General features: G+C 53.0%; 3 protein-coding genes across 17 annotated transcripts; 1 reads left to right on the top strand and 2 right to left on the bottom strand.

Moving 5' to 3' along the window:
• Positions 1-168: 168 nt before the first annotated feature.
• On the bottom strand, positions 169-15325 carry USP5 (ubiquitin specific peptidase 5). Of its 2 annotated transcripts, none has more exons than XM_054444478.2 (20): positions 14420-15325; positions 11212-11337; positions 10949-11015; positions 10620-10753; positions 10320-10465; positions 9879-10063; positions 9040-9134; positions 8145-8338; positions 7216-7287; positions 6524-6611; positions 6271-6396; positions 5656-5809; positions 5144-5318; positions 4233-4321; positions 3483-3605; positions 2815-2958; positions 2593-2738; positions 1907-2060; positions 1552-1636; positions 169-816 (listed from the first exon to the last, which is right to left on the bottom strand). In XM_054444478.2, the coding sequence occupies exons 1-20, from the start codon at positions 14528-14530 to the stop codon at positions 723-725; spliced, it is 2508 nt and encodes an 835-aa protein (XP_054300453.1). In that variant the 5' UTR covers positions 14531-15325; the 3' UTR covers positions 169-722. The 2 variants fall into 2 exon arrangements, with proteins under 2 accessions (XP_054300453.1, XP_054300452.1); XM_054444477.2 differs by having other exon boundaries at positions 3414-3605; positions 14420-14552.
• CDCA3 (cell division cycle associated 3) lies at positions 14786-17863 on the top strand. Of its 9 annotated transcripts, none has more exons than XM_054444487.2 (6): positions 14806-15488; positions 15582-15876; positions 16110-16239; positions 16832-17125; positions 17262-17368; positions 17493-17863. In XM_054444487.2, exons 2-6 carry the CDS (start codon positions 15757-15759, stop codon positions 17646-17648), a joined length of 807 nt encoding a protein of 268 aa, XP_054300462.1. In that variant the 5' UTR covers positions 14806-15488; positions 15582-15756; the 3' UTR covers positions 17649-17863. The 9 variants fall into 9 exon arrangements, 8 of the variants coding, with proteins under 8 accessions (XP_054300468.1, XP_054300462.1, XP_063528455.1 ...); XM_063672385.1 differs by having other exon boundaries at positions 16832-17140; XR_008492979.2 differs by having other exon boundaries at positions 15377-15488; positions 15700-15876; positions 17278-17368; positions 17493-17626.
• Positions 17864-19301: 1438 nt separating this feature from the next.
• On the bottom strand, positions 19302-26697 carry GNB3 (G protein subunit beta 3). 6 transcript variants are annotated; one of them, XM_054444486.2, is made up of 10 exons: positions 25652-26697; positions 25341-25427; positions 25060-25098; positions 23612-23718; positions 23451-23514; positions 23163-23325; positions 22990-23056; positions 22710-22911; positions 20889-21105; positions 19302-19904 (listed from the first exon to the last, which is right to left on the bottom strand). In XM_054444486.2, the coding sequence occupies exons 2-10, from the start codon at positions 25395-25397 to the stop codon at positions 19798-19800; spliced, it is 1023 nt and encodes a 340-aa protein (XP_054300461.1). In that variant the 5' UTR covers positions 25398-25427; positions 25652-26697; the 3' UTR covers positions 19302-19797. The 6 variants fall into 6 exon arrangements, with proteins under 6 accessions (XP_054300461.1, XP_063528449.1, XP_063528451.1 ...); XM_063672379.1 differs by having other exon boundaries at positions 19302-21105; XM_063672381.1 differs by having other exon boundaries at positions 19302-21105; positions 23612-23735; positions 25060-25427.
• Positions 26698-26748: the final 51 nt, after the last annotated feature.

The following is a 26748-nucleotide window of genomic DNA, read 5'->3' as shown; positions in this document are numbered from 1 at the left end:
CTCTACTCCACCTCCCCACCCAACCCCAATTTTCCTAGAGCTCTGGAACGAGTGAAAAGTGGAGACTTGCCTTTGGCGGGGAGGCGGCCAGAGTTAGGAGTTTTCTGAAACGCCCTCCTGCTAACCCCAGGAAGGTAAGCCTCTCCCAAGGTATCAAACAGGACACAATTTAGCCGTTGTACTTTTATTCACATCGTGTATTTTGGCATTTTCCAGAGAAGGACAAGGAAGAGACAGGGTGGGGGAAAGACTGAGGCAGGAGGGCAAGGGGGGGGTCCCTATTTGCCTCACATCCCTCCTTGACCAACCACACAGGGGCAAACAAAGGGGGAGGGGAGGCACAGGTGATCGCTCCACTGGGAGAGGATGCACAAAGCTACACCCACGCGCACAAACGAGACCCCTCCCTCCACACCAGGGGGCTGGGCGGGGCCACACAGAGAAGCAGAGCATTGTGGATTCCGGGGGCAGGGGAAGCAACAAAGTCTCCTTACAGACAGGTGGCCGGCCCCTCCCGTCCCCGTCCTGCTCCATCCCCAGAGTCTAGCGCTGCCCCTCTGCTCTGCCCAGCCATTCTCCCACGGCCTCCAGCTTCTTCCCTGCTGCCAGGGACAAAAGGAAACAGGGTACAGAGCAGAGGGGCTGAAGTCCGTCCCTCAGCCCCTCTCCCTCATGCCAGGTGGTCTTCCCCTGCCCTCATTGGTAAGGGGTGAGGCGGGCTCTTAGCTGGCCACTCTCTGGTAGAAGTAGATGTAGCCCAGGTCCTTGGGCGGCTTCTCGGAGGCACACACTTTCTGGTCATTGTAGATCACCCATCTGGGTAAGCGGGGAAAACAGAAAAGGATGAACAAACTGGGCATTCCAAGTGGCAGCATGTAGTCTCTCAGACATGGCCCCTGGAAGTGCTCTCCACATTCTCTGCCCGTACCCCAAATCCACAGCCCAGCCACCACGTGCCTTAAGAGAGCTTCACAACCTCACAAGGGTCACGGACCCTATTATGTCTTCAGATCCTGCAGTACCTTTACAACCACCCCCCACCCATTCCAGGGAGGCAGAGGGTTGGTAAACTTTTTCTGGCAAGGGCCAGATAGTATCTGAGGTTCTGCAGGCCCTCTCTCTGGTCTCTGACACAACGACTTAACTTTCCTGCCGCAGCGTGAAAACAGGCACAAACAACACATAAACAAGTGTGTCCAGGTTCCAGTGAAAATTTATTTACAAAGGCAGGGGGCCTGGCCAGGCACGGTAGCTCATGCCTGTAATCCTAGCACTTTGGGAGGCCGAGGCAGAAGGATCACTTGAGCTCAGGAGTTCAAGACCAGCCTGGGCAACATAGTGAGATCCCATCTCTATTTTAAAAAAAAGCTGGTGGCCAGATCCAGCCCTTGGGCCAATCACTGCTGCAAGACCTTCTGTCACTCTCTGGCACTTTATGTCCCCATCAGGCAGTCCCTTCACCTTCTCCCATAGCTATCCCAAGGACTTCCAAATGGCCCTCCTCATTCCCACCACCATTCTCCATTCAAAACGCATGTGGCCAGCGCTCACCTGCCTTCCTTCTTGATGTGGCAGACATAGTGACCACACATGGTAGAGGTGCCCATGTGACTAATGAAGGCAAAGAGCTGATACTCTAGGGAAGGAGAGAGGGGGTCAGAGAAAGAAACAGAAGAGGAATGCTTGAGTGATGGCCCAAAGATCCAGACAACGGCTCAGACTCAGGACAGGAGTTTCAGGGAATGTGAGGCAGGTACTGGTCCAGAGCCCCCCACCCTCAGATGCCACGTTGAGGTGGAGAGAAGCCCCTGACTCCTGAGGATGGCAGAGCTGCCTGAATGAGGGATCTGGTGTAGCAGACTGACCAGATTCCACCAGGCCTGTCCTGCTTCCTGGGGATACTCACTTCCAGGACCATCCCGGACTTTAGGTCCCACTGGCACAGACTCAGAGATGGAGTCGGCAGCTGAGCGGCCCTCTGAGATGTCCATGGCAGCTTCAGCATCCAGGTCGTCAATGTGACTGAAGATCCAGTCCACAGCCCGTTCTAAACTATTGTTCTTGGAGAGGAAGGAAGCATTACTTTTTTTCTTTTTTTGAGACGAAGTCTTGCTCTGTCGCCCAGGCTGGAGTGCAGTGGCGTGATCTCGGCTCACTGCAAGCTCCGCCTCCCGGGTTCATGCCATTCTCCTGCCTCAGCCTCCCAAGTAGCTAGAACTATAGACACCCACCACCACGCTTGGCTAATTTTTTCTATTTTTCAGTAGAGACAAGGTTTCACCATGTTAGCCAGGATGGTCTCGATCTCCTGACCTCATGATCCACCCGCCTCGGCCTCCCAAAGTGCTGGGATTATGGGCGTGAGCCACCGCGTCTGGCCTAACAGAAGCATTACATTTTTAACAAGTTCTGGGGCAAAAAAACCAGCAGTGAACGCAGGCTTCAGCTCCTTCATCGCAGCCACAAAAGAGTGGTGCCCAGCCTCGGCCAGACCACACCTGTTGTCTTTGGTCTTGCTCAAGAAGGATGGCCCCTCATTCCCACTCCCTTCTTCCCCACTGGCCCCATGTCCTCAGCTGGGGCAGCCCATACCGTGGCCCGCAGCGCTTTCAGGGCCTGGTCCCGGGAGAAGCCCATGGAGACAATGGTGGTCACGCAGTCCTCGGGAGGGGGGTCGGCTGCCGCGCTTGTGGAGCCTGGCCCACTAGAGCCAGGCAGGATGAGGGGGTTTGCAAAATCTGTGGATGTGAAGGGGTTGATGTGTTTGGGGGAGGATGGAGGCCCTGCCCCACTCTGCTCCCCACCCCAGCCTACCTGGATCATCCATGTGTGACATGACCCAGTTCATGGCGGCCTCGGCCCCACTGTTGCCCGTGTAGTAGACAGCTTTGCGGCAGGCGTCCATAGGGAAGCCCATCTCCACCAGCTGGATGATGACTGATTCATCCAGCATGGGCGCTGTAATGGGAATTGTGGGTACACGGACCGACTGATTGGGCCACTGTTTGCTCCTCCTCCCTCCCGCAGGCCAGGACCCAGCCCTCTTCCAATCACCCATTCCATGCATTTTTCTCCCATGGATTGGCACCTTATCCCAAAACCAAAATGACCACACAATTGTAATGTGGGTCCCTGCCCATTCTCGCAGAACGGGCCCTGTTTCTGGAGCATGATACCCCCACCCTGCCCAAACCAGGGAGGTAACGAGGGCAGAGGCCACTAGCTGGCACTGCTGCCATCCACACCCAGAAGGTGGCTGGGAGTGCTCTGGGGAGGCCCCATGTCAATCAAAGAGGGCAGAGGAAATTTGAAAGGGAGGACAGGAGAAACACAAAGGACAGGGGCAGGGGACGCAAGGCAGAGAGGCCCCCATCAGCACGGGAGAGAGACAGGCAGGAAGAAGAGTCACTAACATGTCGGAGAGGAGAAGTGAGGGGAGCAGAAGGAGTCTTCGTCTTCGTTGCCATAGAAACCAAGGCTACCTTTGGGCTCATCCGGAGTGACCAGGGGTGGGGCAATGTCTGGCAGCTCCTCCTCTCCAGGCTGCAGCCCTGTGCCCCTCAGCTGGGAGATGTCGAGCTCCTCTGGCATCTCGATGGACACATCTGTGGGAAAAGGGTCACCTCAGCAGCTCCCGGAGGCCTACCTGGAAAGTGATTCGGGAACCTCAATTCCCTGCCCGCTATGTCAGAACTGCTCTGTAAAGAGGAGCTGCTAAAAGCACGGCACCCATCTTAGGGGTCCCAGTGGAAGACAAATAATACTAAGCCTGGGAGTTGGGAGGCCAGGATGCTGGTCCTAGATCTACCACAGATAATCTACGGACAGGGCAGGGGCCTAGAACTTGTGAGACAGAATGAGTTTATACTCCTGTGAGTCTCAACTTCCTTATCTAGAAAATGAAGGTACATCACGAGTTCTCAAATGACAGTCAGGGACCTGTAAGACTCACGAGAATTAATTGTTTCAAGATTATCAAAATGAAAACATCTTACCAATTATTAAAAAAAAACCACGAAAATCACTTTTGGTTGTAAATCATAGCTATAACAATCAAAGAAGTCTTTTAATATTTTTAGTTAGTGCTTTCAAACTAGATACATTTTGAAACATTGAAGGTGATTTTTATTCCCCTTTCAGAGGAAACTCTGAGAAACACTAGTTTATATGTGTTAAAGCCCCTTCTTTTTCTAGCATTTTCTGTGTAACCTCCCTCATTCCAGCAGCCATACCCAGTTTCTTGGGCACCCAGTCTAAGCCAAAGGTGAACTTCTTGATCTGGATGACCAGGTAGTCAGGGAATGAGGCAAATCTTGTGGTCCTAGGGAAGAGAGAATGTGCTGGTACACAGAGAATCCCCAGGGTTTTCCTCTCCTGAAACTCCCACCTGGGGTTCAGCCCTTCATGGGTAGAAGTCCCAGTAACCCAGAAGATCCTCCATATTCTTCTCCTCCCCGGGCAGGTGTCTGACGCCTGTCCTCGGCAAACGAGGAGCAGTAGAGGCCAGAAGGAAGGCTGTCAACAAAAAAAAGAAAAAGAAAAAAGCCCAGGCATGGTGGCTCATACCTGTAATTCCAGCACTTTGGGAGGCCAAGACAGGACGACTGCTTGAGCCCAGGAGTTAAGAGACCAACCTGGGCAACATAGCAAGACCCTGTTTCTATTTAAAGAAAAAAAAAAAAACCCACACACAGAGGAAGAGCTGTTTCACTGGCAGGAGCAGCAAATGGCTGGGTAGCTTGCTCCCGAGACCAAAGCACTTTTTCAGGTCTCACACCCGTGCCAGGTGCCAATGGCTAGGCACAAAGTGGGGCTATTTGCTGGAAATCCAAATTCTGCCCACAGCTGATCCTAAATGCCTGTGCTCAGCCATGACTGAGGGACGATGAAGAGAGGCTACGCTACAAAGAGACCCTGTGCCACACAAGAGGGAGTGGTTGGGGCAGGACAAGGTGACAGAGTCAGCACCCGTGTCCCCCCTACCAGGGCCCCTTGGTTCCATCAGGGCCAGCTTACCAGCCCAACTGATTCAACCCTGAGATTCCAACCACAAAGGGATGAAAGAACAGGGAAGAGGCAGAAATGTCCTCTGGGATGGCTCTGCCATAGACCCACAGCCTCAGGCCCCGACCAGAGGACTTACTTGACAGCTACTGACTTGGCCTGCAGGGCCGTGCTCCAGAAGTCATCGACCTGCTCAGGGGCCCCGTAGGCCTCCAGGCAAGAGCTGAAGGGCACCTGGGCCCGAACCAGTTCTGGCAGTGCCATCTTCTCCTCTTCGGCTTGCCGCTTCTTCTCCTCGTACTCCAGAAGCTCCTCTGGTGACAGAATGGGTTGGTGGATCCTTTGAAGGGTGCTGCTTCTTTGCCTCTTTAGCCTCTCCCTACTGGCTCTGTGTCCGTATTTCAGTTCCTCTACCCTTCCAAAGCACCCCTGACACATGTCCAATATATCTCGCCTGTTTCCACGCAGCTCTGCTAACAAGCTGAGTGTCCACTGGGCGAGGTTAATCCTACCTACTCCTGGTGGTCCAGACTGGAACCTTGGCTGGTGGAGCAGGGCATTCGCTGGGCTGTGCTCCCATCAGGTGCCCAAGCATTCCTCCTGGACCTTAGCCTCCCACCGTGCCAAGGCCTTGCTGATGGAGCAACCTACCTTTGTTAAGGGCTGCATCCATGGGCACAGGCAGCTGCATGATGTAGTCAACTCGCTGGGTGTACTTCACCTTCTCTGTGGCCAGGCACTTGATCTTTTCCTCCACCAAGAAGCGGAACACTTCATTAGGATTTTCAGAGCTCCGGCAATTCCTCTATGGGAAAGAGGCAGGGTAGGGAGGTCTGGGCAGCCAGGGAACAGAATGGGGCCTGAAAGGTTCATGGGAGAGTCAGGGAGAGAAGGCAGACTACCACTCAGAACTCAGGGACACAAGAGCAGAGCAGAGACCTTCCCTAATTCACCGACCCCTCCCCATTTCTGGCCCCATCCCTGCGCTGAAGGACTGTGTTGGAACACGCTTGTATTTTTCTTTATAAGCAGGAAGTATTCTCTTATCGTTGTCTTTGGGCGTAATCTGAATTGGGCTTCGAGCCCATCAAGGGGAAGGATCATCACCTTCACTGTCCTCTTCAGGTGCAAGCACTGTTCACAGGGACACAGACTGTTGGAGTTCAGGGATGGGACTGGGTTGGGGCTGATAGAGGGAGAAATGGGCAGGAAGGACAGCAAGTAAATTGCAGGAAGATAGGGGTGTGCCATCTTGCCAGCCCTTACCTCCACCATGTTGATAAGGTGAAGGAAGAACTCCTGGGCATCTTGCTGCCGGTTGGTGGAGAATTCAGGGTGGCCCTTGCCGATGAGGGCCTTGAACATCCGAGGGGCAATGCCATCTTGAACTTCCTGGGAAAAGTCAGGGCAGGGACTCAGCTGGGGCTCAGTGGCCATCCAGGGGCCTTCTTTAGACATCTCCCAGACCTCAGCTTCCCCACAATCCCAGGGCCTGAAAGGGACAGAGTCCTAGACGCACCTTCTGTTCTGGCACCCGCTCCCCATCGCCCGACTCCGGTACTGGCTTGGAATACTCCCCGGAGAGAAGGCCATGGCCCAGCTTGGCCCTGCATTAATATCCAAAAAAACATTTCACTTCAGTCAACTAATGACCCTGCGTGTCCCCAACTCAACCCCCTGCTCGTGGCTCTCCCTAGCTAACTCTCAACAACGTGAAAAACCTTAGATTCTACAGGAACCCAGCTCAAGACAGACAACACGTCCAGACGGCAGTTACCCGAATGCTCCTAATAGGCCAGGGTGGCCGTGCGCAGTGGCTCACGCCTGTAATCCCAGCACTTTGGGAGGCCGAGATGGGTGGACCACGAGGTCAGGAGATCGAGACCATCCTGGCCAACATGATGAAACCCCGTCTCTACTAAAAATACAAAAAAAAATTAGCCGGGCGTGGTGGCATGTGCCTGTAGTCCTAGCTACTCAGGAGACTGAGGCAGGAGAACCACTTGAACCCAGGAGGCAGAGGTTGTAGTGAGCCGAGATCGCGCCACTATACTCCAGCCTGGCAACAGAGCAAGACTCCATCTCAAAAAAAAAAAAAAAAAGGCCAGGGGTTAAAGTGCTGTGCCCCCCAGGCGATCATGGAGGAGTGGAGGAGGAAGGTATACGGCCGTGACTCTCAACAGCTTTCCTACATAGGACCTGGTTACATACACCTGGGTGCTGAAGTCCTGGGTAGGGTCCGTCGGAGCATTCTGGAAGATCTTCTCCAGCTTATCCACATACCTAAAAGTCAAGGGAAGGACAGTTGGAGAGGCTTTGGCCTGAGCTCCGAGGAAAAGGGAAGGGAGCAAACATTTACTAACTCTGTGAACGGGGTCCCCTCAAGAGTGGGGAGTTGCTGTGGGTGAACCTTGGAGTCGCTTCTCTCCAGCAACCTGCCTGTTCTCCCCTTCGCAACTATGTCCAATGTGCAAGCACGCTTGGAGGCAGAGGAGCCAGGGAGGGGAAGGTAGCCTGGGATTAGGATAAGTGCAGTTCACGTTCTATTGGACAGAACCTGTTGACATATTCTGAGCATTCACATTCTAATTGTTCCCCAAATTCAAAAGTAAACTCATTTCTGCTGAGAACCTGCCTTTATTCTTAGTGTACCAAGCCCCGCTCCTCCCCAAGTGCTATATGTCCATGTTAGGTGCTCATCTGATGTCACTGCCCTAAAATAAAGACCACCTGCTAACCCTTGAGTCTGTCAGAAGGCCACAGAGCCTGGGGACTTGGCACTCTGCACTATCAGTGGGGTTTGTGTGTTGGGGTGCTGGTGGTGCAGCTCCCTAACTTGCTCCCCTCACAGCATGTCAGCCAGAGTGTGACATGAATTATTCTTTTTTTTTTTTTTTTTTTAAGAGAAGACAGGGTCTCGCTATGTTGCCTAGGCTGGTCTCAACCTCCTGGGCTCCAGCAATTCTCCCATGTTGGCCTCCCGAAGTACTAGGATTACGGGTGTGGGCCAACACACCCAGCCGATAGGAACTACTCTAAGACTACAATCAAACACAGAGGTGCTGAGGGCAGCTGAAGGAGGAGTATGCCCAGAGGGTGCTGACCAGGAGGGGTCTGGGGAAGGAGAGGGCACTACTCACTTCCTCTGGAAGTCAGGGATGCTGAAGAGCACCTGGACCACGGAGTTGAGGTAGCAGCTGTTACCCAGGTTCCGGATGCCTGTGTAGCCAGGCCCAAACAGGGGCTTGAGTGGCACACCCGACTCCTGGATCAGCTCCCATTCACCAATCCGCTGGTTCATGTCTATCTCCAACTCAGTCATCGTCTTGTCTGTCTGTGTGAGAAGGGGCACTTCAGACTGAGTGAGAAACTCAACCCTGTAGTTTTTACCTTGATCTCGCACTGAGTCTAGGATGATACTCAACTGTGGCCTAGAATTTGTGGAATCACAGGCTCAAACATGGGAGGTATGTTGAGTGTCGTCCAGTTCAAGTTCTAGAAGCCACACATAATTGTCCCAGAGGCCCATTAGTCATCAAGGCCTCTGCTTGAATGAGGAATAAAATTTCCTTCTACCTGAAATGTTTTTCCCATCCTTAAGTTACCCCTAACCTCCTTCACATTGTCACTTAAGCATTACTTCCTCAGGGAAATGTCCCTGATCCCTAAACTAGGCCAGGTCACCCTGCTGTTAATGACTGTAGTACCCTCCGCCTCTCTTTCACAGTGCCCACCACAGTTTGCAACTATTCACTTATTTATCTGGGAATGTGACTAATGTCTGCCTTTTCTTCTAGAGTAGAACTCTTGTAAGCAAAAACCACATGTGTCTTATTCACACAGCATCTAGCACGTAGTAGGTACTCAGTACTATTCACTGAATAAATTATTTTAGATATTTAAAAGAAGCCTGTGTATCTTGGGGATGGGGTTAACTAGAAGATTTCCCCAAAACCCTACCTCAGCCTCAGGCAAAGAGGAAGGGCCCTCACAGGAGCAGGAAGTAGAAGAATCTGAAGTTGAAGGGGGTCTCACCTTCTGCATCTTCAGCATGTCGATGCCGAAGTGGGACAGATGCTCAGCTAGGCTGGGGTCCAGGACCATGTCATCCTCATCATATGAGTACACGTCTAGAGCAGGAGGCAGGAAGAGAATCAGGGGAAGTGGCTCAGGACTAGCCTGGCCACCGTCCCATCCCTTGCACAGAAGGGACTTGAGGGGACAGAAAGAAAGCCAGTAAGGTCCACCCTCTTGGTTCCCTTGAATATGAGTAATATGAGTGAGGTCATGGCCCTTCTGGGGCTGACGGTCAGGGAAGACAGATGAAACAGGGTGAGGGTTGGAATTAACGGTGATTCTGATTCTACCTGTGTAGGATAAGGTAAGACAGGCTTGGTAGGAAAGGGATGAGGATTTGAGTGGGGAATAATCAAAAATTCAGTCTCATCTGCAGTATTTTCCTTTTTTGAGACAGGGTCTCTGTAGCCCAGGCTGGAGTCCAGTGGTGCAATCATAGCTCACTGCAGCCTCAACCTCCCGGGTGCTCAAACAATCCTCCTGCCTCGGCCTCCTGAGTAGCTGAGACTACAGGCAGGAGCTACCACACCCAGCCAATTTTTCTTTTTTTCTTTTTCTTCTTTTTTGGACAGATGAGGTCTCACTATGTTGCCCAGGCTGGTCTCGAACTCCTAGGCTCAAGCGATTCTCCTGCCTTGGCCTCCCAAAGTGTTGGGATTGCAAACATGAGCCACCGCACCTGACTATTTTCCTTTCTTATCAAGATAATGCATTCATGTATTATACATGTCACACGAAATTACTAACAAATGAAATACATTTAAGCATGAGAGTGGCTGGAGGAGGGGAGGCTGTACCAGCTCCATCAGGGGTGATGGTGCCCAGCTTGACAGCTAACGGGTAGCCTGTCTCCCGGTAGTGCTCCACAGCGTGGTTGTTGCCCCCACTGCCGTCGAAGTAGCGTCGCCCACAGAGGATGGAGCCATCAGTCAGGTTGAGCCACAGGTTCTCTCTCATGTCACACTTGGAGCACTTCCAGCCACTAACCCACGGAGAAGACAATCAGCGGAAATGTGGGTCAGGGATTTGAGGGAGTGGCAGAGAAAGGGGGCTCTGCAGGCCCCCTGCCAATCCAAGGTCTCTCTCTCTTCTCCTCTGGCCATCCCCATGTCTCGTTCATTTCCAAGTTTCCCTTCCTGTCCTGCTCCCTACCCTCTCTCCCACCAGATCCCCCAGAAAAGTGGGCTCCTTGTCCTTGCTCTGGGGGTGGTGCCCGAGGCAGAGGGGCCAGGCCTCACCAGGGAGGGATTCGAGCAGGGTTGTCCAACTGCTTGAGGCTGAAGGCATGCTTAGACACCTGCCGTACTTCCCCATCCCATGCCTGCACCTCCTGCTTGCGGGAAGCTGAGTCGGCCGACAGTAGGGCCTCCACTGCACTGGTCACCTGGGGGAAGCAGAGGGTCAGAGGCAATACCCAACCCCCTGCCCCACAAGCCCTTCTTCCCCTTGGCCTTCAGCTTCGTCAGTGCCTGCCTAAGACACCACTACCCTGGCCCATCTTGCTCTAGAATCTTGGGTAGCGTGGGGGGGAGTCATACCCGATCTCTGACAATGTCAGGCAGTCCCCCCAGTCCATCCCGGGCAATCTCCAGGTAATCTGGCAAAATGACAATCTTCACATCCTCGTCTAATTCAAACTTCTCCTCGCTAAGGTCAAACCCGCCTTCAACACCTGGAAGGATAGGGAAGAAGAGGGAGAGTAGAGCAATGACAACAGGTCAATGTCCCTCCTCCGAGCCAGCACCTCACTTGCCCCATCCAGAGTTCTAGGGCCATCAATCAGGCCCACTCTTTGGGGCTTTCCTGGTGCTGCTGAGAGCCAGAAAGACCAGCTCAGGGAGAAGAATAGGACTGCAGCGGTGCTCACCAATAGCCAGCCGCGTGGGCTTCTTCCGGGGTGGGTCTCCAGTGCCTGTAGTAGGGTCCTCCTCTTTCTGCAAAGAAGCAGGAAGGGCTGGATCAGCAATGAGCACGAGCGAAGGAACAAGTCGGGAGGAGGGAGGGAAGGAGGTAGTGGTTCATCTCAGAACGGAATAAAGCTAAAAAACATCTGTGCCAAGCTTTAATGACACAAAAGTAGGTGAAAAAAGGAAACTGAGTCCAACAGGAGGGACCCAGCCCTGTCCCTACCAGGCGCCGGGTCCGCCGGAGGTGCAAGTAGACTCGCTGGCCCGTCTTATTGAAATGTCTCTCCACATACTGTTTCCCAAAGCCCAGAAATGTGTTCATACAGATGTAGAGGCCCCCCTCAGACTCCTGTAGGACAAGAGGTAAGGGGGAAAACACGAGGATGTTATGAAGCCTGGCCAGGTGAGGAAACCAAAACCTGGAGTCAGAAACTGCTGGGTTCCAGAAGAAATGTTCTGTTCTCTAACACTGTGTGGCCCTTGGCAAGTTATTTAGCCTTTTAGGACCTGGGACATAGCTAAGATTCTCCCCATTTCCTCCCATGACTTTGATAACAATCAACAAGGACATCAGGGGGCTGAGGAACACCAGCTCATCTTCGCCATTCAACAGCAACAGCAGTCACCATTTATCTTTCCACCTGCTCCTTCTTGGGCTTTGGAGCTCTTTAATCAATTACAGAGGACTTCCTTCACCTCTTTCCTGGGGCTAACAGATCCAGAAAGTAAATGGGGATCAAATACTGTGGACTTCCAGTGCTGGAGATTACATTCAAAGGGAAAAAGGGTCCCTTCGTGGGAGAGGAAAGACGTTCATGTCAGACACTGAACCCAAACCAGGGACACCTAAGACAAACCCTATCTGATCTCCATGATTCAGAAAACCTTCCAGACCAGAGGAGCAGAGAGTCCAGCACTTGAACAGTATATCTGATCCAAGTGTGCCAGCAAGCACAATTACCTTTCCTTTAAAAAAAAAAAAAAAAATTTATTTTAGAGACACTGCACTCTGTCACCCAGGCTGGAGTGCAGTGGCATGATCATAGCTCACTGCAGCCTCAACCTCCCAGGCTCAAGTGATCCTTCTGCCTCAGTCTCCAAAGGAGCTGGGACTACAGGCACATGCCACCATGCCTAGAATTTTTGTTTTTAGAGGTGGGGTCTCGCTATGTTGCTTAGGCTGGTCTTTAACTTGCGGCCTCCCGAAGTGCTGGGATTACAGCGGTGACACTCAACATCCAGCGAAAAAGACCTTCCTTTTACTACATTCTACCAGGTAGTCCAACCCTGGTCCACACTGTGAGTCTTCTCCCTCCTCTCCTGCTGAAGTGTGGCTTCCAGGGGAACAATGACTTGTTAGGGACTCACAGCTAAACCTGCACCCAGTCTGGAAGGATCATGAAGTCCAGCATTCCATAGCCACCGCCCTCTCTCCTCTGCCTCCCCTCCAACCAATAAGATCCCTGCTGAAGTCCCAACAATCACCAATCTCAAAGCCATCCCCTTCTGACAACAATCTCGCAACACTTGCTGAGATAGCTAGAACACACATAATCCATGAAAACAGGGACAGACGGGTGTCCACCCAGAAACACAGCTGAGAAGGGAGGATGGGCTTCCCCCAAAGCTGACCAAGTTTTCCAGTGCCTTTGTAAGGAGTGATGGAGAAGGTGGAGGAGGAAATTGGAGACAATAAGGGTCTTCCCTCAGATCCAAGGCTTTGAGCAACAACAGGCATCGTCTTCCAGGAATAAAAGTCTCCGTGGCCTTGAACATTTCTCTGCTGTGATATGAAAAATAGTGCACTGTCTAAGGTAGTTCTTGGTCCCATAGATTGCTCTGTACCACTTCCTAGAACAGTGTGCACTGCAAGTTCATGAACAAACAGAGCATTTCTCACCAGGGAGTTCAACTAAGCTCTTTCTACCATGAACCCAATTTGAAGGTAACCAAATAGGCTGGAAGTTGGTTAGCAAAGAACTAGGGCACACTGAAAATCTCTTGACTTGGGGTGAAAGAGGGAAAGTTTCAGAAGATTACAAAAACCCTTTCTGGATTATTCAAAGCAGTTACTAAGGAGAGAGACAAGAGTGAATGTAAGTGTAAAGAGGGACCCACTGACTTCTACCACCTGCTGGTAATTTAAAAAAAACCTTCCCTCCTGGGAAGAATGTGGGAGCTCTGAAGTGATTAAACTCCTCTGTTGGAAATTAAAGATGCTGATTTCACTAAGGACTGGGAACCCTGGAGCTCTGCTCCGCGCAGTGCTCTTTTACCTCTGCCAAAGCCAGACTTCAGAGAAACAGCACATTGTCTGAGGCCCAGATCAAAGCCTAGCAAACCAAGCAAACCACAAATCACAGTGATGATCCTGAACTGGGCCTCAGATCATGCTGTTCTACTCAGTACTGGTGATGCAGTAATGAAGGCTTTCCACTCTGACTTGCAGTTTTCAGGCCATGAGCTGGTCTGGCAGAATACACTGGGCAGGGCCCAGCAGCTTGAGGGGAGGGGTGGTGAGGGGGGCGGATCCCAACCAAACTGCTGCCTTCTCAGTTCAGGCCCCAAAGGGCCTCGGCTTGAGGGTGACATAGGGAAGGCAGAACTGCAGGAAGGGAGGTACCAGGTGGATGGAGCCTGCAAAACGTGAAGCATGGTGTGGGAGGTGGCTTTGTGTAACTAGCCAAGAGTGGGAGCGGGATGGGAAAGAGGCCTTAGCACCCTCCAAGAAAGAAACCACCTCTCTAGGAATACTTTAAAAGGGGTTATCTCAGCTGTCTGTGATAGGCTGGGGGGCGGGGGAAGGGTGGGGGCTGCGGCCATTGCTCACTTCAAAGGAGAAACGACTAGAGCTTTCCTCTCCTCTTTCCTCCCCTCCCCGCCCCCTGTCCGTTTTAACCACGGGGTGGAGGCTCTCTAACTGTGCCTTTCTCAGAACCGGACTTCTTGAGAGCCCACTCCCAGACTATTAACCGCCTAGGTACTGCGGTTCCCACCCCCCAACTCCAATCCCGGCCGAGAACAGTGGGGAGTCGTCCCCATCATTCCTACACGAGACTACAAAACCCGGAGAGCCGTGCGCGGCAGACAAGGCCGACTGCCAGGTTTTCTCAAGGGTCCACTTGGGGGATGTAGTCCGACGGTCGGGCTGAGCCCCTAGCTTAGAACAGCAACGAAGGCAGTGAGTGACTACAATGCCCACAGTGCTCCACGAAGCGGGGAGCTGGCGAGGTGAGCGCGGCGGCTTCCGGGGACGGTAGTCACACGACAGCCGCAGTTAATGAAAGGCAACGGCAGAGTGGAGCGTGGGAGACTACAAGTCCCATGGTGCATCGCAGGGAGGCGGTAGCCCAAGCCTTGCAGGCCCCGGCGGAATGACCAGGGCGATGGAAGGAAGTCGTGCTCGTTGCGGGCGTGGGGAATGGGCTTACCGGCGTGTCGAAGGAGAAGGCGCACTCGTCTTTGTGGACCCGGTCTCCAGCCTTAGGGACCCGGATCGTCGGTAATACTGACAGCAGCGCCTCCTCACTCAGCTCCGCCATGACACCGGCAGCAGCTTCTCCACACACGGCGGCTCCCACCGTTCCCAGTCCCCTCCCCTGCCCCTCCCGTCCAATGAGCGCCACTCGTTAGGGGCATGCGCTGCGGGGACGACGCGCGAGAATGGCAGTTGGACGGAGCCTGCCTGCCGGTGCTCCGCCCCTGCCCCGCGCTTGACTGACGCCAATGAGAAGCGCTCCTAAGGCAATTGATGGTTGAAAGAACCAATCCCACTCCTCCAGGGCGGGAGCGCACGTAGAGCAGCTAGGTGGGCTCCGGAGTTGCAGCTGCTGCGGCTCCGCAGCTGCTCCGGCTCCGGGACTCTTAGAGTCCCTTCGCGTGCCTTCTATTGAAGAGCAGGAGCTGACGGTTGTTTTAGGCCTGTCAATTCCAGAAAGTTTCCTGGGGACCTGTCCGGTCGGAAAGTCGAGGGGCAGTTGTCTTGGTATTTGAAAAGGGGGTATCCAGTGAGGCGGAGCTTGAGGGGGGTTGTGTCGAGTGATTGATACAGCTGTTAACCAATAAGACTACTATCGCTCGCCTCAGGAAAACCATCACAACTCCAGCTGGATGTGCGCATAATAGTGTAATCACTCATGATTCTATTTTGTTTAATAATTCGTTCTTGAGACGAGACGTCTCGAAAGCGAAGGCTGGCACTCCTCAGTCTGCCACGGACGGCTCGCAGGCCGATACTGAACAGAAGTACCCTTATCAAGGAGGCATCACCCCTGGGCAAGCCTAGCATCAGTCCATTGACATCCACAGTCACCATGATAGACGTTCTCCCAGACCAACAGCTTCCTTTGGCTCGAGGCGGGTCTTACGTGGAGGGCCTATGGAATCACGTCGGCTCAGCCAATAGGGTCAGGGCAGGGGGCGTGGCGGGAAGTTTGAAACTGGTAACTTCGGGAGTTCAGCCACGAGCTGTTGTGCATCCAGAGGTGGAATTGGGGCCCGGTAAGTGATTTGAATAATTTAATAAATAAGTTAGAGGGCTCGGCAGGCCCAGAACGAGCCATTTGTCAGCTGCAGCAATCATTAACTCCGCAGAGGCCTCTGGTCCCCCGCCAGGAAGTTTCTTCACTGGAAACTGGGAAGATAGGGTGGTTTAGGGTTGAAGGTCCGACGTGGAAGAGATAAGGGCTGAGACCTGAGTCGCTTCTCACAGGCATTCCCTCCTCGTCCCGGGCTGGCCCTTGCCCCCACCCTGCAACTCCTGGTTGAGATGGGCTCAGCCAAGAGCGTCCCAGTCACACCAGCGCGGCCTCCGCCGCACAACAAGCATCTGGCTCGAGTGGCGGACCCCCGTTCACCTAGTGCTGGCATCCTGCGCACTCCCATCCAGGTACTCGGGGCCAGATGGGAAAGGCAGAGAATGTCTGAATTCTTGGGCCTCTTCCTAACCTGACTTTGAGAGAGCCCTCATGCCCTCACCCTTATCCTGGCCTTATTCTGCAATCTCCATCTGTGTGGGATAGGCTGGATATCTGAGGGCCTTGGAAATTCCTTCCTGGAATATGGGGAGGAGAGGAGAGAAGAGTCAGGGCCCAGACTTGTTCTAGCCTATGGTCTTGACAGGTGGAGAGCTCTCCACAGCCAGGCCTACCAGCAGGGGAGCAACTGGAGGGTCTTAAACATGCCCAGGACTCAGATCCCCGCTCTCCTACTCTTGGTATTGCGCGGACACCTATGAAGACCAGCAGTGGAGGTAAGTGTTGGGCCCAGGGAATGCTGATGAAGCTGTCATCTATTATTCTTGGGTAGGGTCCATGAAGCCATTCTCCCTTAAAGGGGCCTCCATTCTCCTGCTTCGGACCCATCTCACTCTTATCTCAATATTTTATTCCCAGCCTGGGTGCCGTGGCTCATGCCTGTAATCCCAGCACTTTGGAAGGCCGGGGTGGTCAGATCGCTTGAATCTAGGAGTTCAAGACCAGCCTAGGCAACATGGCAAAACCCCATCTCTACAAAAAATACACACACACACACACACACAAAAGCACGGTGGCATGGGCCTGTGATCCCAGCTACTCAGGAGGCTGAGGTGGGAGGATTGCTTGAGCCCACGAGGTTAAGGCTGCAGTGAACTGTGATCATGCCATTGCACTCCAGCCTGGGGGACAGAGCAAGCCCCATCTCAAAAAAAAAAAAAATTGCTCCCTTTCGCCTTGAGTTCCTTGATTTCTCTCTTCCCACTTGCTCACCCACCTGGGCATGTGTCCTAAGGTTCCTGTATATTTTGCTCCTTGCTGAATGTTGTGTATCAGGAGGTCACTGTTCACTTCACTTTCTTCCTCTAGACCCCCCAAGCCCACTGGTGAAACAGCTGAGTGAAGTATTTGAAACTGAAGACTCTAAATCAAATCTTCCCCCAGAGCCTGTTCTGCCCCCGGAGGCACCTTTATCTTCTGAATTGGACTTGCCTCTGGGTACCCAGTTGTCTGTTGAGGAACAGATGCCACCTTGGAACCAGACTGAGTTCCCCTCCAAACAGGTGTTTTCCAAGGAGGAAGCAAGACAGCCCACAGAAACCTCTGTGGCCAGCCAGAGCTCCGACAAGCCCTCAAGAGACCCTGAGACTCCCAGATCTTCAGGTACAGGATCTAAAGGCAAGATGCAGGGAAGATAAACTAGGATAATGTTTTGGGATAAGGTCCACGGGTGAGTGTGGGAGGAATAAACTGTAAGTCCTAGTTTTGGGTCCTTGCTTTAACTCCTTACCCACCCCAGGTTCTATGCGCAATAGATGGAAACCAAACAGCAGCAAGGTACTAGGGAGATCCCCCCTCACCATCCTGCAGGATGACAACTCCCCTGGCACCCTGACACTACGACAGGTAAAGGAAGAGAAGCCGAAAGCTGTTACTAGGATATCCAACGTAGAGGGTGGGAGACCCTTTTACCCAGATCTTCCCTCTCCTGAACAGCAACTCCCCCCAACTCATACACTGCCGTTTTCAGGGTAAGCGGCCTTCACCCCTAAGTGAAAATGTTAGTGAACTAAAGGAAGGAGCCGTTCTTGGAACTGGACGACTTCTGAAAACTGGAGGACAAGCATGGGAGCAAGGCCAGGACCATGACAAGGAAAATCAGCACTTTCCCTTGGTGGAGAGCTAGGCCCTGCGTGGCCCCAGCAATGCAGTCACCCAGGGCCTGGTGATATCTGTGTCCTCTCACCCCTTCTTTCCCAGGGATACTGAGGAAAGGCTTGTTTTCTTAGACTCCTCCTCAACTACCAAACTGGGACTCACAGCTTTATTGGGCTTTCTTTGTGTCTTGTGTGTTTCTTTTATATTAAAGGAAGTAATTTTAAATGTTACTTTAAAAAGGTATATGTAAACCTTGCACCGAGTTTTCTGTGTGTAGAATGGCAGCCTAGAGAGCTTGTGTTCCCTGGCCTGAGCCCACTGATGCTCTGAGCCTCCTTTGCACATCTCCCTTAAACCATGGTGTCCCTATGGCTCTGTCTTTGGCCCTTTCCTCCTGCTTTCCCTAGGTGTTTACTTCTAGGGCTTTAGCTATCACTTCCCTATCTTCTGGTAACTTCCAGGTCTCTCTCTCTAAACCTGACCTTTATCCAGCTGCCCTATAAGTACTTCAAAGTCAGTTTGTCTAAAACTGAATTTATGATCTTTCCCCAAAAGCTATTGCTCATTCCCTCTTCCCTATCTTTGTGAATGACAGCATTATCTACCCAGCCACCAAACCCAAACCTTGGCCATTATCTCGAATCCTTTCCTCCCAATATCTATATCTTAGTATTTGGTCACTAAATCCTGGTGATTCCACATTTTGTTTGTTTGCTTGTTTTTTAGAGGCAGGGTCTTGCTCTTGTCACCCAGGCTGGAGTGCAGTGGCACTATCACAGCTCACTGCAGCCTCAACTTCCTGAGCTCAAGCAATCCTCCTGTCTCAGCCTCTCGAGCAGCTGGGATTATAGGCATGAGCCACCACGCCTGGCTAACTTTTTTTTTTTTTTTTTTTATAGAGATGAGGTCTTGCCATATTGCCCAGGCTGGTTTCAAACTCCTAGGCTCAAGTGATCTGCCTGCCTCAGCCTCCTGAAGTGCTGGGATTACAGGCATGAGCCACCATGCCCAGCCTGCCCAAGTAATTTTAAATTTTTTTTGTAGATAGAGGGTCTCACTATGTTGCTCAGGCTGGTCTCAAACTCCAGGCCTCAAGAGATCCTTCTGCCTCAGCCTTCCAAGGCTCTGGGATTACAGGCATGAGCCACTGTTCCAGCTGATTCCACGTCTTTAATCTCTTCCTAATCTCTCTCCCTAACCCCTCTGTCCTCTTGCATTTCTTGCCACCTGCCTCCTACCTTGTTTCCCCAGTGCCAGTCCCTCCCTTTCATCAACCTACACTGCTTCTTTCTGAAAGATCTGGAGCAATCTTTCTGAGAAGCATAACTGATCGTGTGACTACTCTGCTCAGAACTCCTCAATGGCTTCTCATTGCCCTTAGGAAAAAGTCTGGACTCTCTGGCTTGGCATTCAAGACCTTTTATAATCTGATTCCTTCTCAAGCTAACCCTCCCGTACAAACACATGGGCACCATAGGCAGGCCATAGCGAACTGCTGCACACAGTCCCCCAGCCACCTGCTGAATACCTTCTCCCCCGACCCATCTCAGGCCTCCTCCCATAAGCCCACAAGCTGTCCAGTACCCAGCCCTTATCACAGCACCTGTAACACATTAAAGCCCTTAAATGGGACCTGGGTCTTTTTGGAACAGGAGAGAGTGGAAGGCAAACATCACAGATGTACCAGGGTGCTACACTTTATTGCAGGTGTCTTAGGAGAGAAGAAAAGGTAGAAAAAGGAGAAAGCATGAATAAGAAGAGGGCCAGGACCCTAGTGGTGCCAGAGCCATAGTCCCAGGGCCAAACGCCCTATACCACCCAGGTCTGGACAAAGGGAGTGGCTCTGGGGGAGGAATCCTAGGGCCTGGGGCCTCAGACTGAAGTCTGCTGGGCCTGCAAAGGGCTGGGGAGGGGCCGGTTGTCCTTGCTCATTAAGGGAGAGGCTGTGAGGACTGTGGGGAGGGAACGCCATGGGAGGAGATGGGGCAGTTCTTTGCCCCCGTGTCCCTGATGCTGCCTCCCAAAGGCACAGTCCCCATGCTCCCCACTGCCCTCAAAGGAGAAAGCTTAGTGGGAATGGCACCTGGAATATAGAAGAGAACACCTGAATGAGATGGGGTCAGGGAGGGGGCTGCTGAGTGTCTTCATTGCCTTCCACTTCCCTTTCTCCAGCCTCCTCAGTTCCAGATTTTGAGGAAGCTGTCCCAGGAACCTGTGGCCACAGCCATCCCATCAGCTGTGACTCCCAGGCAGCTGACCCTGTTATCGTGGCCAGAGAGGATGCCTGAGGAAGAGGGAAAGGAGTCAGCCTGTCTCTCCAAGCTGATTTGGAAAGCAGTGTGTGCATGCGTGCAGGTGTATGCGTGCATGGGTGTGTGTATGGGTGTGGGGGGGTATGTGTGCATGTGTGCGTGTGTGTGCATGTGTGCGTGTGTGTATGTGTGTGTGCGCATGTGTGCTTGAGCACATGCATGCAGGGATCCTAGACTCAGTAGGCTGGGCTCAACCCCTGAAGAAGGCTAAGAGACTGAAAGAGGATTAGCTGTAGGGCAGGGAGTTCTCTGTCAAGAGCTTTGGTTGGGGGAGGGCTGGGATCAGACAGAGAAAGGCTGGAAGCATCCGTTTACTATGAAAAAACCGAGGGCACCTTGACAGGTGCTGGAAAACAGAAGACAACCGTTCATCCTATTTCTTTGTTTCCAGATGAAGAAACTGAGGCCCATGGAGGAGTGACTTGTGCAAGGTCACTCAGAAAGTGAGCAACAGAATTAGGATTTGGATTCTACCCCTGGCCAGTGTTATTTTCATCAGCACCTGGCCTCTTGATAGAGAAGAAGCCATCCTATCTGACCAACTTCAGGCTAGTCTTAGATGAGCCCTAGGCTGCTGTCAGGGCCCTCGGGCAACTCCAGATCTCCTTGATTCTGCCTTAATTCCATGTTTCCCTGAGGCTGTCTTGCCTCTCAGTGGGTGCCCCTGAAATGCCAGGAACCCAGAACTGACCGGACAGTCATGGTCCACAGATCTCCTAGGGCAGGGAGAAGCCATGGCATTGGACAGTGGAGAGAGGCTGCTTAGAGCAACACTGAGGGAAGACAGTCCTAGCTGGGAACCAAGGGGTACTGGATTCCAGGGGTGGAGTCACCCAGTGACAAAGGACAGCAGTAAGAGAGTCCGAAATGGGAGCTGATGGGGGGTACAGAATGGGGAGGGAGGGCTGGGGAGGGTCCTTCCAGCTGAGGAAGCAGCAGCCAGGGCTGGCCCTTACCCACACGCTCAGACTTCATGGAGTCCCAGACATTGCAGTTGAAGTCGTCGTAGCCAGCGAATAGCAGGCGGCCACTGAGGGAGAAGGCCACGGACGTGATGCCGCAGATGATGCTCTCGTGGGAGAAGCAGATCAGCTCCTGGTCTGCCCGCAGGTCAAACAAGCGGCAGGAAGCATCATCCGAGCCCGTGCAGATGGCCTCTCCATTGGGGAAGAACTGAGGGCACAGGTGGCAAGTGCGTCAGGGATCAGACCTGGGCAGCCCACAGCCTCTCCCGCCCTCTGCCTCCCATCTGACAGCTCCAGGGCGAGCCGCTGCTCTCAGCCTCCCTGCCTGTCCCTTCCTTGGTTTGGGGTGAGAAGCAGCCCTGCCAACACGTACCACGTGCCAGTGACTTCCCTATGCCCCTCGCCTGCTCCGCACTATACAGCGCTGCAGGCAGGCATCATTTCCCTGTCGCAGGCAAGAGCACCAAGGCTTGCCTGCAGTGACCTGGCTAGAAGGGCGGACGGAGGTTGTCCCGGACTCCTAGACGACACAAGTGGGCTGGATCGGGGTGTGCAAGAACAGGGTCCAGTACAAATGCAAGGCCTGAATCTCATGGCAAGGAAATGTCAGATAAGCTCAAACGGAGGGAGAGTCTACAGAAAACTGGTTTGTACTCTTCAAAAATGTCAGTGACATAAAAGACAATGAAAGGTGGGAAAACAGTTCCAGTTTAAAGGTGGTGACGAAAAAGATATGGCAAGGAAATGCAATGCACGTTTCTGGATTGGATCCTGGACAGAAAAAAACATTAACTATTATGGACATTTTTGAGGCAATTGGTGAAATTTGAATATAGACTGTAGACTGTAGTATTGTGTCAATGTTAGTTCCTGATTTTAAAATCGCACTGTGATTATGCTATGGAAGGGCTTTGTTTTAGGAAGTACTTAAGGGATAAAGAAACATGATGTCTGCAACTTACTTTCAAAAGACACAGAAAGAAAATGTGTATCTACATCTAAGTGTGTATGTGTGTGTGTATCTATGGCTATTTCTCTACAGAGAAAAAATGATAAGGCAAACGTGATAAAATAGGCTGGGCGTGGTGGCTTGTGCCTGTAATCCCAATATTTTGGGAGACTGAGGCAGGAGGATCGCTTGAGCTCAGAAGTTCCAGCTCAGCCTGGGCAACATAGTGGGAACCCATCTCTACACAAAAATCAAAACATTAGCCAAGCGTGGTCACATGCACCTGTAGTCCCAGCTACTCAGGAGGCTGTGGTGGGAGGATTGGTTGAACCCTGGAGGTTGAGGCTGCAGTGAGCCATGATCGCACCACTGCATCCAGACTGGGCAACAGTGTGAGACTCTGTCTCCAAAAAAAGGAAAGAAAGAAAGGGCTAGGGAAGATTGGGCACGGTGGCTCACACCTGTAATCCCAGCACTGCACTCTGGGAAGCTGAGGTGGGAGGATCACCTCAGGTCAAGAGTTCAAGACCAGCCTGGCCAACATGGCAAAACCCCATCTCTACTAAAAATACAAAAATTAGCCAGGCGTGGTGGCGCACACCTGTAATCCCAGCTACTCAGGAGGCTGAAGCAGGAGAATTGCTCCAACCCAGGAGGCAGAGGTTGCAGTGAGCCAAGATTGCACCGCTGCACTCCAGCCTGGGCGACAGAGTGAGACTCTGCCTCAAAAAAAAAAAAAAAAAAAAAAAAAAGTAAGAAAGGGCTAGGGAAGCTATGGGAAGGGCAGAGGATGTGTACTGTATGTGTTGTGGGGAGTGTGGGGGAAAGAGTTGGAGTGAAGTGGGGGTGGGGGGTGCACTCACACAGATGGCATTGATGTCAGACTCGTGGCCAGTGAAAGTCTGACGGCAGGTCCCCTCTCGCACATCCCAGAGCTTGGCGCTGGCATCACAGGCCCCCGAAATGAAGAGATTGAAGTCAGGAGACACAGCCAGGCTCATGCAGTCACCCGTGTGTCCCACGAACACAGTCTTCTGCTGCCCAGTCTCAATGTCCCACAAGGCACTGCCAAAAGGGAGGGAGACTGTTAGAGAAAGGCCAGACCCACTCCCAAGCCCCAGCACCAGCAACATTCAGCCTCACCACGTGGTGTCCCCTGAGCTGGTCACAATATTGTTGTCATCCAGAAAGCGGCAGCAGGAGAGATAACCTGGAGGCGGTTAGAAGGACAGTGCCCTGGCTGCAGAGCCATAGCCCACTGGAAACCCAGGGTTCCCTGAACCCCTCAGGAGGGGAGGAGAGGGTCTCTCCCTCACCTGTGTGAGCAGAAAGCTCCCGGCTGACCTTGACATTGCCCTCACGGGATTTGAGGTTGTAGATGGAACACATGTTGTCCAGCCCCCCACATGCCACAAAGTTCCCTGATGGGGCATAGGCACAGGTCATGACCCAGGAGGAGCGCAGTGGGATGGCGTGCACCTGCAGGGAGGGTGGTTTGAGCAGAGATGGGACCAGAGCCAAGCTCCCAGCTAGGCAGAGGAGGGTAGGCATAGCACCCTTAGGAAGGATGCAGTGGTGGAGGCTCGGGGAGGCAGGGCTGGTACCTTGTTGGTGGTGTAGCTGTCCCACACGATCAGCTTCCCATCTTGCGAGGCACTTACCAGCAGCCTGGGGAGAGGGCATCCCATATCACACAAGCCTCTCCTTCCCGCCTTCCTCACTCCCGCTCTCGCCCTCCCATTCTCGGTTCCCCCCCAAGCCTCACTTAGAATCAGTGGCCCAGTGCATGGCGTAGATCTTGGCCAGGTGCCCCCTTAACGTCCGCCGCGTCCGCATCTGGACTCGTCCCACCACCTCTAGGCCAGACACCAGCTACAGAGAGAGGGGCACTGAATATCAGGGTGAGCAGGCTACATGCCCAGATGTCTGTCACTGCCACTGATCTATACAAGTTCCTTCTCTGTGCCAGGCTCTAAGTCAGGCCCCCAGCCTTAGAGAAATAAGTCTCTGCCCTGGGGTGTCTTAGACCGATGTGGGAAAGAGATGCATGCATGGCCAGGGGTGTGTTGCTAAGTGTTTAGCAAGCACCTCTCCAGTGTTGGTGAGGAAGGTGGGAAGGTGATTTCCATGATACGAATACTTGCACTTTGACCAGTTTCCAGCTGCCAATGTGAGGTCATTGGAAACAGATTTGGGAAGAGATGCACACAGCTGGCTCTCCCAAGCCGAGAGGAGCCTGCTTTCACCCGCCACTGCAGCATGGCTATCTTTTTAACTGGGTGCCTGGGGCATCAGCATGACCCTGACTACACCTCCTGAAATTTGTGGTACTATGCCCCTTGAGCTCTAACCAGATTTTAGACTTAGGCTGGGGGTCCAGAGTGAACAGACTTGATTTGCCATCACTTGTGTTGCTATCTTTTTAAAAAAAGTTAAAAACAATTTTTTTTATATATTAAGAAGAGATCTCACTATGTTGCCCAGGCTGGTCTCAAACTTCTGAGCTCAAGCGATCCTTCCACGTCAGTCTCCCAAAGGGCTGGGATTACAGGCGTGAACCACTGCGCCCGGCCTGCTTTGTTATCTTGGGCAAGTTACTTCACCTCCCTGAGTCTGTTTACTCAAGGTGTAAAATGAGGCTTATCATAGCACCTACCTTACAGAGATATCATGAAAATTCAATGAAATTAGGTATTTATGCAGTTTAGCCCAGTATCTGGCTCATAAAAAGTGTTCACCATTAACATATTTAATCCAATCTAAGACGCATCACTAAGAAAGAAAAGATGCTGTCAGTTCTAATTGAAATGATGATCCATTGTTGAATGCACCTTGATTTCGGAGATGTCAAAATGTGAAGAAATGTGCATCTTAGAACTGACAAAATACAGTATAGAAAACTAGCAGCTAGAGTCTACAAGGGCTTTATAATTTACAAAGTACTATCGCCTCTTCATCTTCAAGGCCCTGGGAGGGGGCTGTGATGACTCTTGTTCTACGGATGAGAATAGGAACCGTGTCCGCATCTTTCGCATCCAATATGGTGCCTGGCTCTGAGCAGGTCCCACTAAATGTTGGTCAAATTAATTAATTAATGGGTTTCCTCACTCCAAGGACATGCTGTGCTAATGCTCGGAGCAATGCGCTATTGCGGGTCAGGGAGCTCCCTTCCCCTCCCCGCATGCCCTGCCTTCGGGGGAACGGGGGTCTTACCTCTGCCAGAGTAACGTCAGCACAGGCTTTCCTGGCATCCTGCAGGGAAAGGAGACATCAGAGGAGCAAGGGCGAGGTGGGGGTGGCGGGCGCATGGGCCTTCAGGCCAGGTTGGACTTGGGGCTCTGGGGCTTGGGGGTCTCAAATATGCGAGCCGAGTTTAGAAAGTCCCTGGTCACTTCCAGTCACTCAAGAGCAAACCCAGCCCCCTCCCCCTGGGCCACACTGCCTCATGTCCCCAGCTGTTTTCTGGGGCCCCAGTGGGAGGGCTCTGGAGTTACTGCAATCTGCTTCTTGAGCTGCTCCGCTTCCTGACGCAGTTGCTCCATCTCCCCCATGGCTGACAGGTCGAGGGGTAGCTCTGGCTCCTGCCAGGAACATGGGGTCGGTGTTGAGGAACCCCCCACCAGGCTGTGCTTCTGCCCTTCGTGCCCACACCAGACTCCAAGACACAGGGAAATGACTGGGTGGCTGCACCCTCTCCCCAGCTAGGCCCTCCAAGTTTGGGGTCTTTTGCATCCAGCCCCAGCCCACCTGAGCCCTGCCTGCACCCCAGCCCAGGAGAGCAGAGCCCAGGCCAGCTCCCTCTTACTTGGGCTCTGGCTGGACCTCAGCCGGGTTTCCAGCTCCGGTTCCTGGGAGCCTCCTTACTCCCTCAGCTGCGACGCCCGCGCCCGCCTGTCACCTGCCCAGGCTCTGCTGCCAGAGGAGCTGGCCTGGCCTGGCCCCGGCCAGCGGGGGGTTGGGGGGGGCCTGACAGGGAAGGGTAGAGCCAACCACGATGTCAGGCAAATGAAATCAGCTGGTAGGGGTGGGTGGAAGAGGACAGGGAGGGAGGGAGGTGTGCGGATTCCAGAGAGACTTGAGCTCAGCCTGGAGGAGGGTTGGGGGCAGGAGTGTGGGGACATAGAGAGGAGCGGCCCCCACCACAAGCCCTGAGAGAGGAGGGGGTGAAGGGGTTCTTCCCTGGTCAGTCTCTGCAGGCAGAGATAAGAGCATCAGGCCCCACAGGATTAGAGTAAAGCTGTGAGGATTAAGGGTTGGGGTTTGGGAGGGGTGCAAAGGAGCAGAGGCAACTACAGCTCCAGTGGCCCCCCTGGTCCCGGCCCCCATCCATGGTGATGATCTTGGCAGTCAGGGCCACTTAGCAACCAGGCCAGGAGGCGGGATATAAGGGTGATAGATGGCCCCATTGTCCGTACCTCAAACTGTGCTCCTTAGGCTCAGGGTGGTGAGGAAGAGGGTTTGGTGAGTATGGGAGGGTACAGGCAGGAGCTGAGATTAGAAAGGACTGATCTGGATAATCCTTCTTCTCGACAAACCCCAACCAGCTGCCTCTGGGTCTGATCCTGTCGGGGGAGAAAGGTACAGGGGACCCACAGAGAAGGATGGACAGGTCTGCCCCTGTTGTGGGTGGGCAACGGATTTCAAGTGGAGGGAAGCCCCGCACCCTGCTCCCAGGCTGGGGTCTGGCCCCCTCCTTTGCCCTCTCAAGGCTGTGAAAGCAGGAGTCAGAGAGAAAGCAGGCGGCCCTAAGTCTCAGCAAAGCTCAGTGAGGGAAGACAGGGCTTAGACTTGGAGTTCTAAGGAGCAGCTGCCAGGGGCTTGGGTCATTTGCATGAGGGGAGCAGGTGGCTGAGATTTCCCTGACAAATCACAGGCTCCAGGGGCCCCGCCTCTGGGAGGCCC

Source organism: Pongo pygmaeus, chromosome 10 (genome assembly GCF_028885625.2).
Source record: "Pongo pygmaeus isolate AG05252 chromosome 10, NHGRI_mPonPyg2-v2.0_pri, whole genome shotgun sequence".
NCBI classification, from domain to species: Eukaryota; Metazoa; Chordata; class Mammalia; order Primates; family Hominidae; genus Pongo; species Pongo pygmaeus.
The sequence above is the reverse complement of the archived record's forward strand: the minus strand, read 5'-3'. Positions and strand labels throughout refer to the sequence as shown.